The sequence below is a fragment of the Micromys minutus genome (assembly GCF_963924665.1).
Source record: "Micromys minutus genome assembly, chromosome: 26".
NCBI classification, from domain to species: domain Eukaryota; kingdom Metazoa; phylum Chordata; class Mammalia; order Rodentia; family Muridae; genus Micromys; species Micromys minutus.
In genome coordinates this window covers 3,393,974-3,410,637 of record NC_137961.1, presented here as the reverse complement: position 1 = coordinate 3,410,637, position 16,664 = coordinate 3,393,974, and the positions used below count along the sequence as shown (strand labels likewise).

At 48.9% G+C, this 16,664-nt stretch overlaps 1 protein-coding gene across 1 annotated transcript in view; it reads right to left on the bottom strand.

The window, feature by feature from the left end:
• The window catches only part of NCOA2 (nuclear receptor coactivator 2), a 123,556-nt gene that overhangs the window by 8,820 nt on the left and 98,072 nt on the right, over positions 1-16,664 (bottom strand). The window contains exons 12-20 of the mRNA XM_080938780.1: positions 15,865-16,071; positions 13,208-13,423; positions 11,555-11,684; positions 7,651-7,816; positions 4,449-4,727; positions 4,008-4,085; positions 2,490-2,724; positions 725-902; positions 131-329 (exon numbers count right to left, since the gene is read on the bottom strand). Coding sequence (XP_080794906.1) covers positions 131-329; positions 725-902; positions 2,490-2,724; positions 4,008-4,085; positions 4,449-4,727; positions 7,651-7,816; positions 11,555-11,684; positions 13,208-13,423; positions 15,865-16,071 — 1,688 coding nt within the window. The remainder of the gene's footprint in view (positions 1-130; positions 330-724; positions 903-2,489; positions 2,725-4,007; positions 4,086-4,448; positions 4,728-7,650; positions 7,817-11,554; positions 11,685-13,207; positions 13,424-15,864; positions 16,072-16,664) is intronic.

The following is a 16,664-nucleotide window of genomic DNA, read 5'->3' as shown; positions in this document are numbered from 1 at the left end:
TATTTTTGTTAAATCTCACTGGGACAGGTGAGAATAAGGTGAAAAGACACTTTTCAGAATAGATATGGGGCTTGCGGCATAGACAGAGAGCCGAGAGTAGAAAGTTCCGAGGTGCTTCTGAGGGTCTTACCTGCTCGGGACCCATGGAGGGCAGCCCTGACGTAGGCACGGAGGTCACCGAGGTCATGCTCATCTGGCCTGTCATCTGGTTCATGTTACTCAAGCCACCCGTGTTGGTTGCCATGGACACATTGATGTTCATGTTGTTATTGTACATGCTGGTGTTTGCTTGTTGCCCAAAGTGTGGTGGGGACTGTTGTGAAAACATGCTGGAACACAGGAGACCATGTTAGTCTGATGGTAAACCGAAGCAGTCATGGGGACTTGTTCTAGAATGAATGTATCTAAACGGTATGAGCCCAGGGCAGGCCAGCCTGGGCTGCTAGCGCAGAAACACCACGCCTGCCTCTTCTCTTGCATACATTACTGAGAGGCGCACACTCCTACGCCCTCTGCTGGGGGCTTACTGTGTGCACAGGAGTTCTACAGTCAGGGGTGGCACCTGCTTAGAGGCATTGCTTCTGCTCCAAAGCAAGAGGTGCTGTGCTAAGCTTCTGGGAAACGGTTGACTTTTGCTAAAATGTGAGCTGGACGAAAGGGAAGACTATTCTGCAGAGCCTTTCCAAGATGACCATTCAGAGCAGACTCAGGAATGTGCCGTTACCTGTTTCCACCCATGCCCCCCTGTGCCCATCCGTTCATGTCTGAGGGGGGCTGGTAGGCTGGGTTGGCTTGAGACTGCTGCATCATGGGACTCTGGGTATGTGCCATCCGGGGAGACATTAGAGGACTCTGGGGAGTTGTAGCCCCAGTAAAGCCAGGATCAGGCTGTTGACTTATACCTTAAAAACAAAAAGAAGTCCAAAGGAGACTGTTAGGTGAAGCACAGAGAGAAAGTCTGAATTAAATATACACAGAAAAACTACTTTAATATCTGATTATGTGCAAGTCGTTACAGACATCTGAAAGAAGCTGAGACAGAAGTACATGGAGAAAGAAACTCCATACTCGAAATCTCTACAACAGACACAGGCTGAACATTAACACCAGGGCTGGAGTCAGAGAAATGACATTTGTTCCTTAACCAAGGGCGACTCCACCATGGGGACCGTCGATCTTATCTGAGCCGGTCCTTACTGTAACTGTAGTGTTTTCAATTTAGTCTGAGCTCATTAAATGCAGAGATCTACTGGCGGTCAACGTATGAATAACCTGACATTAAGTTAACTTATATCATCCCATGTCCCGGTGTTGTGTTTAGAACATACGTAACTGCATGCCCACGCTGGTTTATTTTGTTTCTGAAAAGGGTGTGTGGCACTCGAATGCTGTCAGGATTATCGATCTCTTGTTTAGTTTCAGGGTAAAAGAATTCACAGCAAAAGGAAGGGAACCCAGCAGACACGGGGAAGGAAGGTGGCAAGGAGGTCACTTCAGGGACGGAGCAAGGACACATTTGTAGCACTGAATGTTTAAAAGTAGCTACAGAAGAGAAATTTAAAGAGGGAAAAAGCAATGTATTAGCTTTGCTCCTTAGAGAGACAGGGCGTCTGAATTTAGGCAACACACAGGCTTCTGTGGTTCCTCACAGGTCACTCAGAGAGGGTAAAGGAGCCATCTGGGACACTGGACGTCCATGTAAGTATTACGCAAGCACTAAGAATCCTACAAGAAGATGACACAACACAGATGCTGATCTCTATGACGTTATCCTCGGTGTCTCATCTGTTAAAGTGACATCAATGAGCAAATCAACAGAAAGTCAAGCAGGAGGGTCTCCTATGGGGCTGGAGGGACGGCTCAGTGGTTAGAGCACTGACTGCTCCCAGCAACCACATGGTGGCTCACAACCATCTGTAATGGGATCTGATGCCCTCTTCTGGTATTTCTGAAGACAGCGACAGTGTACTTATTTATATAATAGATAAATGAAATAAAAAGGTCTCCTTCCTATGTGGCTCTGAGTAACATTTCACTATTCAGTGAAGACTTGTTATAATTTTGAAAGTTTTCATTTTCTTTTTTGTGAAGTGCTGTCAGTAGCAAATAAAGTGTTTATTTTTCAAAAGCTGTAGACTATCTTTAATACTTAAATTCAAAAGCTGTAGACTATCTGTACTGTCTAAATTGACTTATGTCTTCTGACATTTCTTACTCAGCTACTGGTCTGTGTCACGTGTGAGGAGCACTGTGCATACATTCACATACATTCACAGACTCATGCTCACACACCCAGAGACACATACACAGTCTGGCCATTCTTAAAGACTCACACCCAGAGAAAAGGAGACCCGAGTTAACGGGTAGGCACTGGGTGGGCCGTGGAGGCTCTTGCCAGGTCCCAACTGTCCTCCCAGGCTTCCTCCCTGGCTGACCAGGCACAGACGGGTTAGCCAGGGCCCAACGGTGGTCGGGATTGAAGTCCGTACCATAGTTCGGAGGAAATGGGAACTGCTGGGCGTTGGCCTGGGGGATCCGAGGATTGCTCATGGCTGCTGGTAGACCAGAGGGAGCCACCATGCTTGGGGTCATAGTCAACCCCTGTCCTCTCAGCATCAAAGTCCGCTGCTGCACCTGCTGCTGCTGATGCATCTGTCTCTGCCGAAGATGCTGGTTGAGGATTTCCCTCTGCCTCTGGGCCAGCATCTGTGCATTAATAGGAGCCTGAAATGGGGGCAACCATGAAGGAAAACCAAGGATAGACAGGTTAGACAGGATACCAACGGCTTGCTGTATGTAGAATCCACGGGAGGAGGTACTCAGAGCGGAACACCTGGTGAGCACGCATGTGAACGCTGTCAGGCAGCCTGTGTGGTGACTGTAATCCTGCTGTACTGACCAGCTCATTTCTCAAGGGCACATGTTTATGTTTTAAAATTTACTTTATGTGTATGGTGCTCACAGAGGCCAGATGGAGGCGTCCAATCACCAGGAAATGGAGTTACAGGAAATGGAGTGCCCGTCAGCTGCTTTGTGGCTGCTTGGAATTGCTCCTGAGTCCTCTCTGTCGTTCAAAATGACTGTCAGCTCTTTATTCTCTTGCTTTAGCCTCCTGAGCGCTGGGCGGACACTGGGGTCACAGCATGTGTTACCTCACAGATGCCTTATGTAACCTGAGGACAGCATTGAGAGTCTCTAAGGAACATTCCAACCTAGCAAGTAACCAAATCACTGCCAAAGGAATCTTGGTGACTTCAGAGGGGTGGAGTGAGTGGGGGTGATCCAGGCTGGTCTGGCTGTCCGCACAGGTATCCCTCGTACCCCTTAGTCACCCTGGTCTATGGCTATACCAACCCAGACGCACCGGATCTCAGAGTGGACTTCACTCAGGACGATAGGTGACACAGATGTCAGAGGGGACCCTAGCTGCTCGGGAGACTGCCCACGCTAACATTCACTGTAATCCTAACATCACAGCACTGCGGAGCCATTTATGACCGTGAGTACAGCAGTAAAGAATTTCACTCTTCCTGCGAAGGGGAGGCTGTGAGGGACACGTGGCCTGTTTCTGTGGCCCAGGAGACGCCAATAGGCTTCATGTGAGCGCAGCACTGTCCAGGGTTCTGAAGTGGGAGGCACGGGTGTGCAAGCGTGAGGCGAGGTCTGCTTGGGTCTGAGACAGCCTGCCCACTGTTACATACACATAAAACGTCTTCACACAGAAACTCCACAGAAACAAGGTATGTGCTGATATGCCAAGAACAGTGTTGTGCCCGGAGACTTGAAGGCTAAGTACAGTTCTCCCAGGAGCGTTGGCACGCCCTTGGATGGAGGGCTGGTTGATACTCTCTGTAATGTGACTCTTCTGTATTACATGAATGAGCTGACCCTGGCCACATCTACCAACTAAAACAGGGAGTCAGAGGAACTGGGAAAAGACAGGCTAGGCAGGCCTTGGGAGTACAGAAGCAGGCGTGGGAGGAAAGACGGCAGGAGAAGCTTCTCACCTGAGTTGGTACTGCAGGCCTCAGAGTCAAGTTCACATTTGAAACACTGCTGATTTGATTCATCAGCGGCTGGCGATTCTAAACGTAAACACAGCGGAATCAGCACTTTGTTGGGAAGAAGGTAATTTGAGGGGTGGGTTTTACTACATAACCCAGGCTGACCTAGAACACATCCGTATTTTTTTGAGACAGGGTTTCTCTGCGTAGTTCTGGCTGTCCTGTAATTTACTCTATAGACCAGGTTGGCCTTGAACTCACAGAGATCCACCTGCCTCTGCCTCCTGAGTACTGGGATTAAAGGGTAATGTAGCCATCCTTAGCTACATCCACACAACAGGACATGTGTACTTTTCCAATAAACAGGCCTCTCCAACCAACTCTGCTCCAATCTCGAGTCTCCAGTCAACCACGGCCGCCAGCGTGAGTCCCATGAGAACTCACCTGCTGTGCTTGCAGGCGGTGCTGAAGCTGAAGTCTCAGCTGGTTTGGCTGGTTCTGTACGATGCCTGTGGGCCTGAGACCCGGGCGGGGCTGCATACGGAGTGTCGTATAATTTGGCCGCTGTCCCATGGTGTGAAAGTTTGGATCTTGCATGGGATTATAGCTACCCTGGGCCATTTGTGCCTGAGATGCGTACTGCTGTGGGAAAACAGGGGGCTTCTGCTCCAGCATGATGCTGGGCTCTTGACTGGAGAACTGCTCTGGATCCACAGCTTGGCTCTGAAAAGAAGCCCAGATAAGCACATAAGAAGGGCTAATAAATAACATTACGAACAAGAGGCTGTTCTCTCCCTCCAGAACTTGACGCTTTAAAAGCACTGTACTATTTTACCAGTGTAGGTCTCTGACTTGCCCGTACTTTTCCTTCTACACAGTGCCTCTTTGCAGTTACCCCAGGGAAAAAGCGAGGGTCAGGCTGTCTCTCTGCAGCATCCCCTCCAGGCGGTGGGACAAAGGGGCTGGGACTACGCAATGCTCCTACTTTCTTCCCCGAGAACCTGGCAGGGGCTTTAATGAGCAGACACCCGCAAACGGACACCTCTTTTGACTGAGCACACAACCCCACATCAACACTTGCAACTATGTGATCGCCTTAGTCACCGTTAGCAGTGCCGGTGAAGCAGCGACTACTGTCCTCAGTCAGGTTAACGACAGACTTGGGGAGTCTTTCCAGCTAGACTTGGTAGGGTGCACTTAATGCCTGCTAGGTTTTGGGTGGGAACAGTTTGATACAGGGTCTTACACAGCCCAAGTTGGTCTCTAACTTGCTATGTAGCCAACCATGAGCCACTGGCCTCCAACCCCCCAGGTGCTGGGATTACAGGTCAGTGCCCCTGGCTTACACTGTATACTGTTAAGCTGTTCTCTATGGTTGGCAGAAGTTTTTACATGCCCACAATTTGCTACAATTCAGTTACTACATGCTAGACATACTCCATGTGCTTGTCATTTGATTTTAAACAGCTGCCTCCCACCACAGGCTATAGAGGGAAGGTGTGGAAGGCGTGGAACGTGCAGGATACCCTTCACAGCATTTGCAATACTGGGTAGTATGCGTTTCGTTAATTTGTCTGAAAGATGATTTATTTTTAACCCCTACGACACGGTCTCTTGTAGCCCTGCTGTCCTGGAACTCATTCTGCAGAGATCTGTCTCAGCGAGTACTGGGATCCCAGGCATGTGACCCTGTGCCTGCTGAGATGTGTCTACAGGGAGAGCGCATATACTCCAGCTGCATCCTGCATTGGTTATAGTTTTTAAAAAACGTGTGCACATGTGAGTGTGCGAGTGTGTGTGAGAGAGTGAGTGCACGCGAGTGTATGAGGCCTAGAGGACTTCTGAGGATGCAGCTCTTGCTCAGTTTCCGAGGTGTCTGTCAATTCAGCCACTGAGCTGGATGTGGAAGCTTCTGGCTCTTCTCCCTGTTTCTACCCATAGGAAACCCAGAGCTTTCTCAGGAAGAATGTCAAGTCTGTGACCCTGAGTGTCAGTGTGGAGATATACCTGGCCAATCCTTACTCTCTGGAAGCCATGGCAACACTATAGTCGTCAGGAGGGCAAATCCCAAGCCTCCTTCGGTTCACTGCTGCAGCGCCCTGCCTCGGGCCTTCTAGCTGTCCTGGTGCTGCGCCGCACCCTGGGACGACGCTGTAGTCAGCAGGACAGCCTCAGTACACTGCCTTCTGCTCTCCACAGGGAGTACCACCAACAGGGAGACCGTTTCAGAACGTTATGTTTGCCCATATAGAATGGAAATCTACTTAGACTATTTCTACATTGATCATTACGCCAGACTGCCTGGTGCTCTGGGGTGAAGTACAGACCACTGAGCCTGGTGTTTCTTCCTGGGCTCTGGGGATGCTTGAAGACGAGCACTTTTCTTCCAAACTATGTATGCAACTCTGGCTAACACACAGCGCACAGCACAGTTCCTCGGCTGCGCCTAAGAAAGCTGTCTGTAGTTCTGCTTCACGGCATGGCGCCTGAACTGAGGACATGTTACAGAGCATTCAGAATGACGAGACGCTGGTTTTAATTTTTATAAAGTATTTCAGTATTTTGGAGGCCAAGACAGGTCAACTGCCATAAATCTGAGCCTAGGCTAGGCTGGGGAGAATCTCTTAAATCTCTTAAAAATTAAATCTCTTAAAAAATAAAACCCCCTCCGAAGTCCCCCAAAGTGTTACAAGTCACCGAGGAACTCCAAGGACATTTAAGAATGCCACTTGCATAAACTCAAGGATAATCAGAGAAAAGGTGAATTTTAGCTGACACTGAAGGCAAAGCCAAGCAGCTCCACAGGAAGTAGGCACCCCATCTCCTTTCCGGCCTGACTTGGGGTACCGTGTGGTCTCCAGTCACTTCTCTCCACCCTGTGCTTTCAATATGAGTCACGAGTCACTCCCACCTGTCTGCTAAGGTCTGGGAATTATGACAAAGCTGTTTTTAAGGTTCCACAGTCTTCAATGGCTCTGTGTCACTGTCCTCACAGTGACATGCTGCAGGTACAGGCAGCCTGGCCTTGGTAGGGGAGAGAGAGGGGGGGCACTGGACAGGAAGGATGACTCTTTCTACTGCAAACCCGGCTGCTTCACAGTTCAGTAGCTGCAGGGCAGCTTCAGACAGTCCAGGGAGGGGCATGAGCTCATCAGCATAGCCTCACAGGCATTCTCAAATCAAAGAAACAAAACCCTCTTCAAACTAACTGGGAATCAGAGAGACAACTAGACTTACCAGAGTGGTTAACATTTTAGAACTGTTTTTTAAATGGGCGGCACCCACACAAGAGTCAGTGACACTTAAGATGTCCCCTGCTCCCTATGTGTGAAGTGGTTCTTCTAAGAGGCTGCTGTCTCAGAGCGCAGGCAAGGCAGGCCTGAGCTTTTTCCCCTAATCTGCCCTATCAGCAAGGGTGGGCAAGAGGCTCTGGGCTTTAGCTTCCCTTTCTGCTGTAACCCGTCTTCTGTAATGGTCCCTTCCCAGGTGTTTGCTTCTTGGACAACAGTTTATGAGAAAGTAGGAGAAAAGGGAAGAGTAGGGGAGGCCTGCCTGCTGGGAGGTGAAAAGCAGCCCACAGAGCAGCCTGCAGGAGCAGAGACCTTTGGCCTCCGGAGGGCCTGAACACCACGATGCCCCCGCCTACCTGGCTCACCAGCTCCGGGATGCCCAGGGCCCTGTCGATCTCCTCGAGGCCGTCGAAGTTCCGCAAGGCCAGATACAGCTGGTCCAGGAGAGCGCCCTCATCGCTGGGTGACTCTGCTGCAGGATGTGGGCACAGCAGGTCGTCGGGGGAGCTGCCGAATGGCTGCCTGTAAAGAGACAAACTTCACCATGGGCTGGTAGAAAGAAATGCCAGTTGATTTAGGGGTCTCTTCAACACACTCTTCCTCCAGCCAAGCACTGGACAGAATGAAGACTTCGGAAAAGACGCACCTGAAAAGTCCACTTAGTGTTAATAAAGGCCAATTAAACCAGTTATGTTTCTACGTGCTCCCACAAAGTAGGGGGTTAGTTTGGCCAGGGACCCACATCCGTGCAAAGTCCGAAAGGTGTGTTTGGGACTCACCTACCTAACTTCACAGACCTGCACTGGTCTGTGAGCATCTATTTGCTCGGCACCGATGGGGAAAATGTTCTGGAGCATTCAGCGGAGTGCGGTGACGCACGCGCACGCGCAGGCCTTTTCTCTGAGGCCGTGGTGAGTGATGAACACGTGGAGAGACCAGCAGGCTCACCCACTTGAGTCCGACCTGGGCATGAGTGGACTTGGCCGAGCTACTAGGAAACGTTATTTATGCAGAAGCAGAATTTGCAAGCATTTACTAAAACTTAAGACGTATAGCTGTCGGCCCTCACACAAACCTCCTAGCTGTACTTTCTGTACCGCTGTAATACTATGTGGTCTTGACTCTAAACTGCCACTTCTAAGGGGCGTGACATTATAATTAAGTCATCAAACAAATTAGAGGAGCTTCCAGTCACTGCAGGCCTGAGAAGTAATACTAGTATTTCACCAAAGTCGGTCTTGTATGTAGACATGATACCGCGGAGAACACGCAAGTTTACAGATAAGCTAACTTACTTTTTACTGTGTGTGGTACTGGGATTGAACCCAGGACATCCTATGTGCCAAGCAAGATGTGCTCACACCCCAGACAACTCGTTCTTAAACCAGTGGGAATAAATTTATCAAGGGACAGAGCTGTTTGTCTGGTCCTGTTCAGCTCGCTGTGTTTTCTTAGCAGTTCCTCTGACTTAGAGCTGTAATATGGTGTCTGAGCACCCAAACCGTTCACAGTGACGGTAAAATGCAGCAACGTGCACTCTGTGTCCCCATGTGGTCCAGCGAGTGTCCCTTGATGCCTCATCTCGTTCGCTGATCTAATGTCACAGCCGCTGTTAGGAAGAGCAGCTCAGGGCTGCAGGTGCTGTGTGTCCCGCTTGCCTTCCCTGCCACAGTACTAGGACCGCGGGCCAGTGGAAGAACAGACTGCCTGCAACAGTTCAACATGTGCCTTCCACTCCCTCTTCTCCAGAGTCCACACTCCCTAAGTTAACCTTCAAGACACAACTGCAATCAGATCTTCCCTCTCCTGCTAGAATATAATTGTAAGGAAGTCGAAAAGAAAGGGCAGCATGAGGAAGAAAAGCAGACAACCACATGTCACAGCGGGGTGTGACAAGATACCCCGTAACACGGTAACATGGGCAGACTGGGGCTCAGAACATTCTGGTGGTCAGGTCAGTGTGAGTTGGTGACGTTCCCTCCGGCCTGGGGAGCTACAGGGAAGTGTTGCCTCTGCCCGACAGTTTTATGTCATCAGAGAGGAGGGAACCTTAACTGAGGAAAAGCTGGTAGAGCATTTCTTAGTGACTCAGGCTGTGGTCCTGATTTCTATAAGAAAGCAGACCGAGCAAACCATGAGAGAGCAAGCTAATAGGAACACCCCGTGATGGCCTCTGTATCACCCTCTGCCTCTAGGTTCCTGTCCTGCTCGAATTTCTCTCGACTTCCTTCAGTGATGGGCTATGATGTGGAAGTGTAAGCCAGACAAACCCTTTCCTCCCCAACTGCTTTTGCTCAGTGTTTACCACAGCAGTGATGACCTGAACTGGGACAGGCTCTGCTGTGCTAGCAGCTGTCGGCTTCTGTCAACACTACCGCAAAACAACGCTTCTCCCCAGACTCCTCTACTGACAAATCACGGGCAATGTGAGGTCCCACGAACCCGCATGAGCAGAGACTCGCCAATCTGCATGGAACTGAAGCCGGAGAGGCCCGGCTTCCTCTCCTCATCCTTCCTGAGAACGAATTCTTCCTCCTCTTCTTCTTTCCCCTTTTCCTCTTCTCCTTCCCCTTCTTCTTCCTTCCTCCTCCTCCTTCTTCAAGAATTATTTATTTATTTTATGTACATGAGCACACTGTAGCTGTCTTCAGACACACCAGAAGAGGGCATCAGATCCCATTACAGATGGTTGTGAGCCACCATGTGAAGCTGGGATTTGAACTCAGGACTCTGGAAGAGCAGTCGGTCGGTGCTCAACTGCTGGCTGAGCATCTCTCCATCCTGAGAACAAGTTCTTAACCTTGCAGCAACCAAGTACTCACATCAGAAAACAGACACCCACGTTAAACATGTTCTACTGAATAATAAAATACTGGTTTTTTTTTTTTTTTTTTGTGGTGGTGCTGTGTGTGTTTTTCTGAGACAGGGTCTCACTACTCAGCCTAGTTTCGTGTTTGAGTAGCTCCTCCAGCAGAGTCTTGGAGGCAAGGGCGCGGGCCCAACTAGTGCATATGACTCACTACGTAAGCCTGGTTTGAAGTTAGACATTCACCTGACTGCTTCCCAACACGCACGCATGCATACCAATACTTTAAAAAAGTAAAGAGGGGAGGAAAAGGGGAGGGGCTGGAGAGATGTGCATAACACACACACACACACACACACACACACACACACAGAATTCAGAGGTCACTGTGGGTGTCTTTCCATACTTTTTGAGACAAATTCTCTCACGGAGACCTGGCTCACCGTTTATGCTGGAGCAGCTGGCCAAGACCCTCTGCCTCTGCAGTGCTCGGGTCTCAATGTGGGTCACTACGGTTCGCTCCTCAGTGGGCTCTGGACCTGAACTCAGGTCTTCACGTTGGTGCAACAAGCACTTTCTTAACTGTGCTACCTTTTAGCTCCGACTTCATTCCTTCTCCCTTTAGGCCCTCTGTACACCCCTCCATTCACCTCTCCGTACACCTCTCCATTCACCCCTCCATACACCTCTCACAGCTTAGTGCCAGTTCAGAGCTTCCTTTTTCATTTGTTGTTGTCACATGCACATATGTGACATTCCATACAGACACATTCCGACATATAACCTGCTCCGTCTGTATGATGCTGCACGTATATGTGTGCTCTTCCCTGAGGAGGACTGTTCCTCCGCTTTCAGCACTCCTTGGAGGCTTCGTGGGCTTCCCTCCACCCACTCTGGGATGTGGATTGTTGTCCTTGTCTGTCTCCGGTTCAGGACATCATGCGGTGAGACTTCGTGGGTGGCTACTGAGCCTTAGGAGTGGGTGTGTCCTGCAGATGTATTCACAGCCCTCGTTCTGATGTTGCTGATCTTCTATAATGGTCTCTATTGCAAAGAGACGCTTCCTCGATGAGGGGGGAATTTATCTAGCTAGACCCTGGAAAGGTGGGTCCCTCCCTTCCTCCATGACTCTGAAACCTCTGTCAGCCTTGCTGGACGAGCTACTGGAAGCTGATTACTCCCCACACAGTGTCTTTCTGTGCACTACTTCCTAACACTGCTTAGCAGCACAAACGCATCATTGTTCCACTGAACTGCCGGCATCCAGAGGCATGTCTGGGCCATGCTGATGTCTGTGCCCTTCTCTCCCTCTGAGCCTAGTGGATGACTTGGGCTGAAGAAATGGTAACTGGGCGAGTACCATCCATTCGGAAGGGATCCACCCGGTGTATATCTGAAACAACGAATGGAAGCCATGAGCTAATGCTCTTTCAACTGTCTGGGTGCCCACTTACCTGTTCTGGCTGGCGAAAGACGCCTGGTCTATAGGCAGGATGCTCTCAGGCCATGGGGCAGTCTGGTTCGGAGGGGCCTGCTGCTGACTGTACTGAGGTCCTCCCATGTTCATCTCTAACTCAGAAGGCCCTAAGAGGGAGAGAAAAAAAAAACCCTAAATTTTTGCATCTTATAGTTTAGAAAGCACATGTTTACTGGGTAATATCAAATAAAATGGCTGGTTCAGGGGCAGTGCAGAGGCAGAAGCAGTCAGAGGTGAGAACAAGGCGACTCTGGTGATGAGTGCCAACGTGAAGACAACGCCAAAGCTAATGCCGCCACCTTAGGGACCGGCCGGTCTTGTATTTAGAGCTTTTGTTCGTATGCACCAGAATTTTCACAAGCCTTAGCTTTCCCACAGCAGACACACACCTCCCTCTCTAAGGATCTTTTTGCGGCTCTAAAGCATATGAGCTTCCTAATTATTGTTTTACTATCCTGTGACCCGGCGTCCACCACAACAGGCAATTTCGTTGGTTGAACCCATAGCTTTGTTGAGTGTACCAACCACTAGAGAAACTCAGCTGTAGACTAAATTTCACAGAGCCGTATTGGGAGTTCCAAAGTGAGACAGCCATCAGCAAGACAGGGAATGAATTAAACCTCTACGTGACCCCTTTCTGTGACGTTTATAAGCATCTTACTAATTCCCAGCTTAGCTTAGTGCTCCAGAAAAATCTCCTTCGAGTTTTTTTAAAAGTATTTTTAATTTTTGGTATTTTCAAATGACACAAATGTAAGTTTGGGAGCCACCTACTACCATGAGTAATTACAAATGTCACTCTCAGAAGCACCGAATGAAAACACACACAGCACTTCAGTACCTATGGGAAAACCTGATAACAGAGTTCTGGCAAAAAGCCTGCTCTTTCCTCAAAACAACCTCGCATTTTCCTGTTAATGTTAACACTTCCTGTGCAGTATCTAACAAGAAGTTTACAAACACAGACATTTTAGAATGGAGCTAATGTTTAAGACCAGAGGAGGCCCTATGTCTGTGGTTACAAAAATATCATCATTAGGAGTTCTGAAAGCCGCTCATCTTTTCTCCCTGTCTTGTTTAGTTCAAGCAGACCTCAGATTTGTTCATGTAGCTGAGGATGATGAACAGTCCTTGCGCCTGTACCTCCCAAGGGCTGGGATTGTAAGTGTGCACATTAGTATTTTAGTTACAAGTTTCCCGATGATTCACACATCATACAATTTATGAATTAAGTGCAGCATCCAATGGGTATCAATATGGTCAGGTGTACCAGCACCACATCAGTGCAGACCACTTTCATCTACTGGAACTTTCCTTCCAGGCCTCCAGTCTCAGGCAGCTCTGATGAAGGTTTGGTGGGGTGTACACAAAAATATGTTTCAATACTTTGTCAACTGCCTCACATAGAATCCTAGAGCGCCGTGGGTGCTGTGCCATGTTCTGTGAGTGGTTGTGTCTATCAGTGAGGCCAAGGGAAGAAGCTGACGACCCAGCCTGGCTAGAGGGCCTTAGCCATTTAGGACAGCTTCACACCAGAGAACTGTCCATGTACCAAGCCAGAGGCAAGTCCTGGAAGGACCACGGAGCCGACAGTCTGAAGGAGTATAGGGCAGTGGGTAAGGAGCCTCACCTATGTTCATGACCTGAGGCTGAAGCATCTGTCTTTGGCCAGGCTGGCTGTTGGCTCGCATGGGGATGCTGGCTGTTGGGTTCCGAATCATGCCTCCTTGGATTGGCCGGTTCATGGCACCAGTAGTAGCAGCGCAAGTGACTCTCACAGCTGGACTCTGTGCTGCCCATTCCCCAGAAGGCATGCTGGGCCGGGAAGTGCTACTGCCGATCATTCCTGCATGCAAGGCAGAGGAAACTGAGACATGCAGACATTGAAGACAGCGCGTTCGTAAACACCAGACCTGCCTGGAAGTCTCAGACCATGACTGTAAACTGCAGTTAGCCCAACAGCAAGCACTCTGGGCTAAGAATGAAGAACTGGTGACTGCTACAGTTTTCACAGCATGCGTCTGCTCCTCGGCATGCTTCAGAGGAGCTGTTAAAAACTGTTCCCATATGTACTTAGAACAGGTGCTGCGGCATGTGGATAACCCCAGCTTCCTTCCTCAGGAAGTGAATCACGGTAGCGGGCACACACGTCAGAGCTCTACTTTCCAAAGGGAGGTGAGGCCAGTAGAGTAAGGTAAGAACTGATAATCAACCCCAGAATCACCGGCCCCAGGCAGAGAACGGCCTGCAAAGCCTTCACAAGAGCTGAGCACCTCCTCTCCTTGCAGTGGACCAGCGCCTGCTCACGTCTGGAGCGGGCAGACATGGTCACAGGATGAAATCTGGCATGGCTGTCTTACCACAGGCAGGGCAGCCTCCAAGTCCTAGGGAGATTAAAGACCTTCCTGCTACAGTCCTTGCAGCTAAGGGCTCCACCCTCCTGCAGCCTGCATTCCTGACCACACAGATGCAGCAATGGGTTAGGGGACGTGTGAGAAAATGCTTCTACACTTGGGAAGTCATTGGCACCAGGCAGGATTCAGGGTCTGTTCAATCAGCGTCTAGGCTCTGAAGGACGGCAATGGCCATGCTGAAGGGGAAGCCTCAGAAACAACTCTCACTTTAGAATGTGACAGGCGATATACAGATTTTGCTTTCATTTACTTTACTTTGGTTAAGCAAGTCTGGTAAGGAGACCATGTGGCTGGAGCACGGGTGTCCTCACGTGTGAAGTGGGGACGTGCCGAGATGTTAAAAGGTGCAGGTGATTAGTCAGAGTTAAAAACGGCAGCAATCTGAAGACACCGTGAGCCATTTCTACTATATTTTATCTATACATGGACATTATGGGAGAAAATCAACTACTGTGTAACAGCATTACAAGAGAGTCAGGAGGGAGAAAATCACCTACTATGTTATTACAAGAAGAGAGTCGGGGGGGGGGTGAAGTTCCTGTGATTCAACAGCATCTGTGCAATGAAAGGGACGCTGTTCCTCTTGGTGTTTGTCTTTACACCATATGACCGTGACAGTCCGGGCACCAGTAGGTCCTGGGGCAGCAGTGTGGCGGAGTCCATCCTATGATCCTAGGGCCCCGTGGAGACTTAGCAGTGTAGACTGTCCGTGCTCAGGGCTGGGGGCGACTCCTGTCAGTTATTTTCTTTAAATAATTTTACATCGCCAATATTTCTACAAGCCATTATTTATTTCAGAGCAATGAAGTGAGCATGGCGTGTTTTCACGGATCTGCCATGTAATGAGGGGTCGGTACATGCGTGTAAATAAACAGGGAGTGTCTGTTGGATGAATGAACGGATACAGTACAGCTCACGGCCCCACGGATTCTCTCTGCTATTGGAAATGGAACACCCACCAAGTGTAAGCTCTTTCATGAGATCTATTTATTCCTATGGCCAAGTCGCTAATACGTCACTGAGACGGGGAGAAGGTTGTAAGTTAAAGCCAGCTCTTCCTAAGGGAAGTCAGCGCCCTACACCCACAGCAAATGGCGTCCCAAGGCTTGAGCTCCTTCTGAAGTCCATGGAGGACACTGGAAGACTACAGCAGGTTAAGAGTCAGCCAGACCACAGGCAACTTCCTGAATCTCCAGGAAGCCGCCTAATTTGGGGCACATCACTACTTAAAGTTTTGAAATGGTGTGATTTCACACCAGGGTGCTCATTTAATTTTGCCCTGATCTGAAGCTATTAAAATGCACCAACGTTAAGAAAACCAGAAGATAAAAGCCAACCAAACACAGCAAAATCTGTGGCTCAAAGAGTCCTCCAGCAGCGGCCCTGCATAGCTCAGACTGCGAGGGAAATGTGGAAAGACGGGCAAGTGCTCTTCACTTGGGCCTCATTTTTCTTCTTTTCTTTTGAGTAGAATTGTGGAAGAACAGTGGAATTTTAAACTTCTATTCCAAAATGGTCAATTCGTTTTTGGAGGTCTCAGCTGATTAACACATGAGCACCAGTTATGGTGCATACGACCTTCCATCTCTTTTGCGCACATTCTTCCAAGTTTCAAGCTGGAGGAGAAATGAATCGAGTCTACACAAGACTGCTGTCAGAAACCCCCTCAAGGCAGCAGTCGAAGAAGGACCTGGTTGCATACAGCGGCTTCCCAGTGGATTCCTGCCCTCACAGGGAATCCGTGGGGCTTCCACGTTTCACAGGAGAGCTTCTAACAAGCCTCTGGTCACGTTCTACCATTACGATGTGGACGAACACATTGTTAAGTACACAACCCACCAGTAAGCAGCAGAACCGCTGGCTGAACCCTTACCTGTGCTATTGTTCCCTAAGTTTCCTTGGCTTCCTAGCATCCCTTGGTTACCCATCATTCCTGGCTGAGGTATCACTGAGTAGGGACTATTGTTTCTGATTGGTGGGAAAGGTCCAGCACCAGTTGGGCTTTGCAATGTGATGTCAAGTGGTAAATTCTGGTTTGGCAATAACCTGCCCAGTTGCCCTGGTCGTGGGTTATTAAAAGCTAAGGAGAGAAGAAATGAAAAATTGAAGGTTAATAAAGGACAATGGAAAGAATATGAACAGTAAGTAGTGTTTAGGGGAATGCCTCCTGTAACATGACAAGGACGCACATCAACTATTTCCATGAAAGACAACTCACATACAGAAAACATATGCAGTGTCCTGTATGGACTATTCTAACTCTCAATGGCTTTGTAAAAAGGGGACGCAGGACAAAAACTGAGTTTTCTCTCCCGAATTTTAGCATTGAAAAGTTTTTTCTAACTAGATCATTAATACAATAGTGTTTATGTTCATCTAGTCACACGTTGATGGAGTGTCTTTCTCTGCTTCTCTTCATTTATTTATTCATTCATTTGGTCTTCCCTTAAATTTGGGGTGCTCTTGTCTGCTTCAGGAGCTCTGATTTTCACAGTACTGAGCCTTAAAACATCCCTTGTATGCAGCAGCAGACAGACCTACACATGTAGTTTGTATGTAGTTTGTATGTTAGAACATTATTTCTTCACTGGCTCAAGGTTTAGAATAAGTTAGAAGTGAATATTTCCAATTAGGCTGTGGCTAGCAGCATGGTTTTAACTCTGAGCACACATT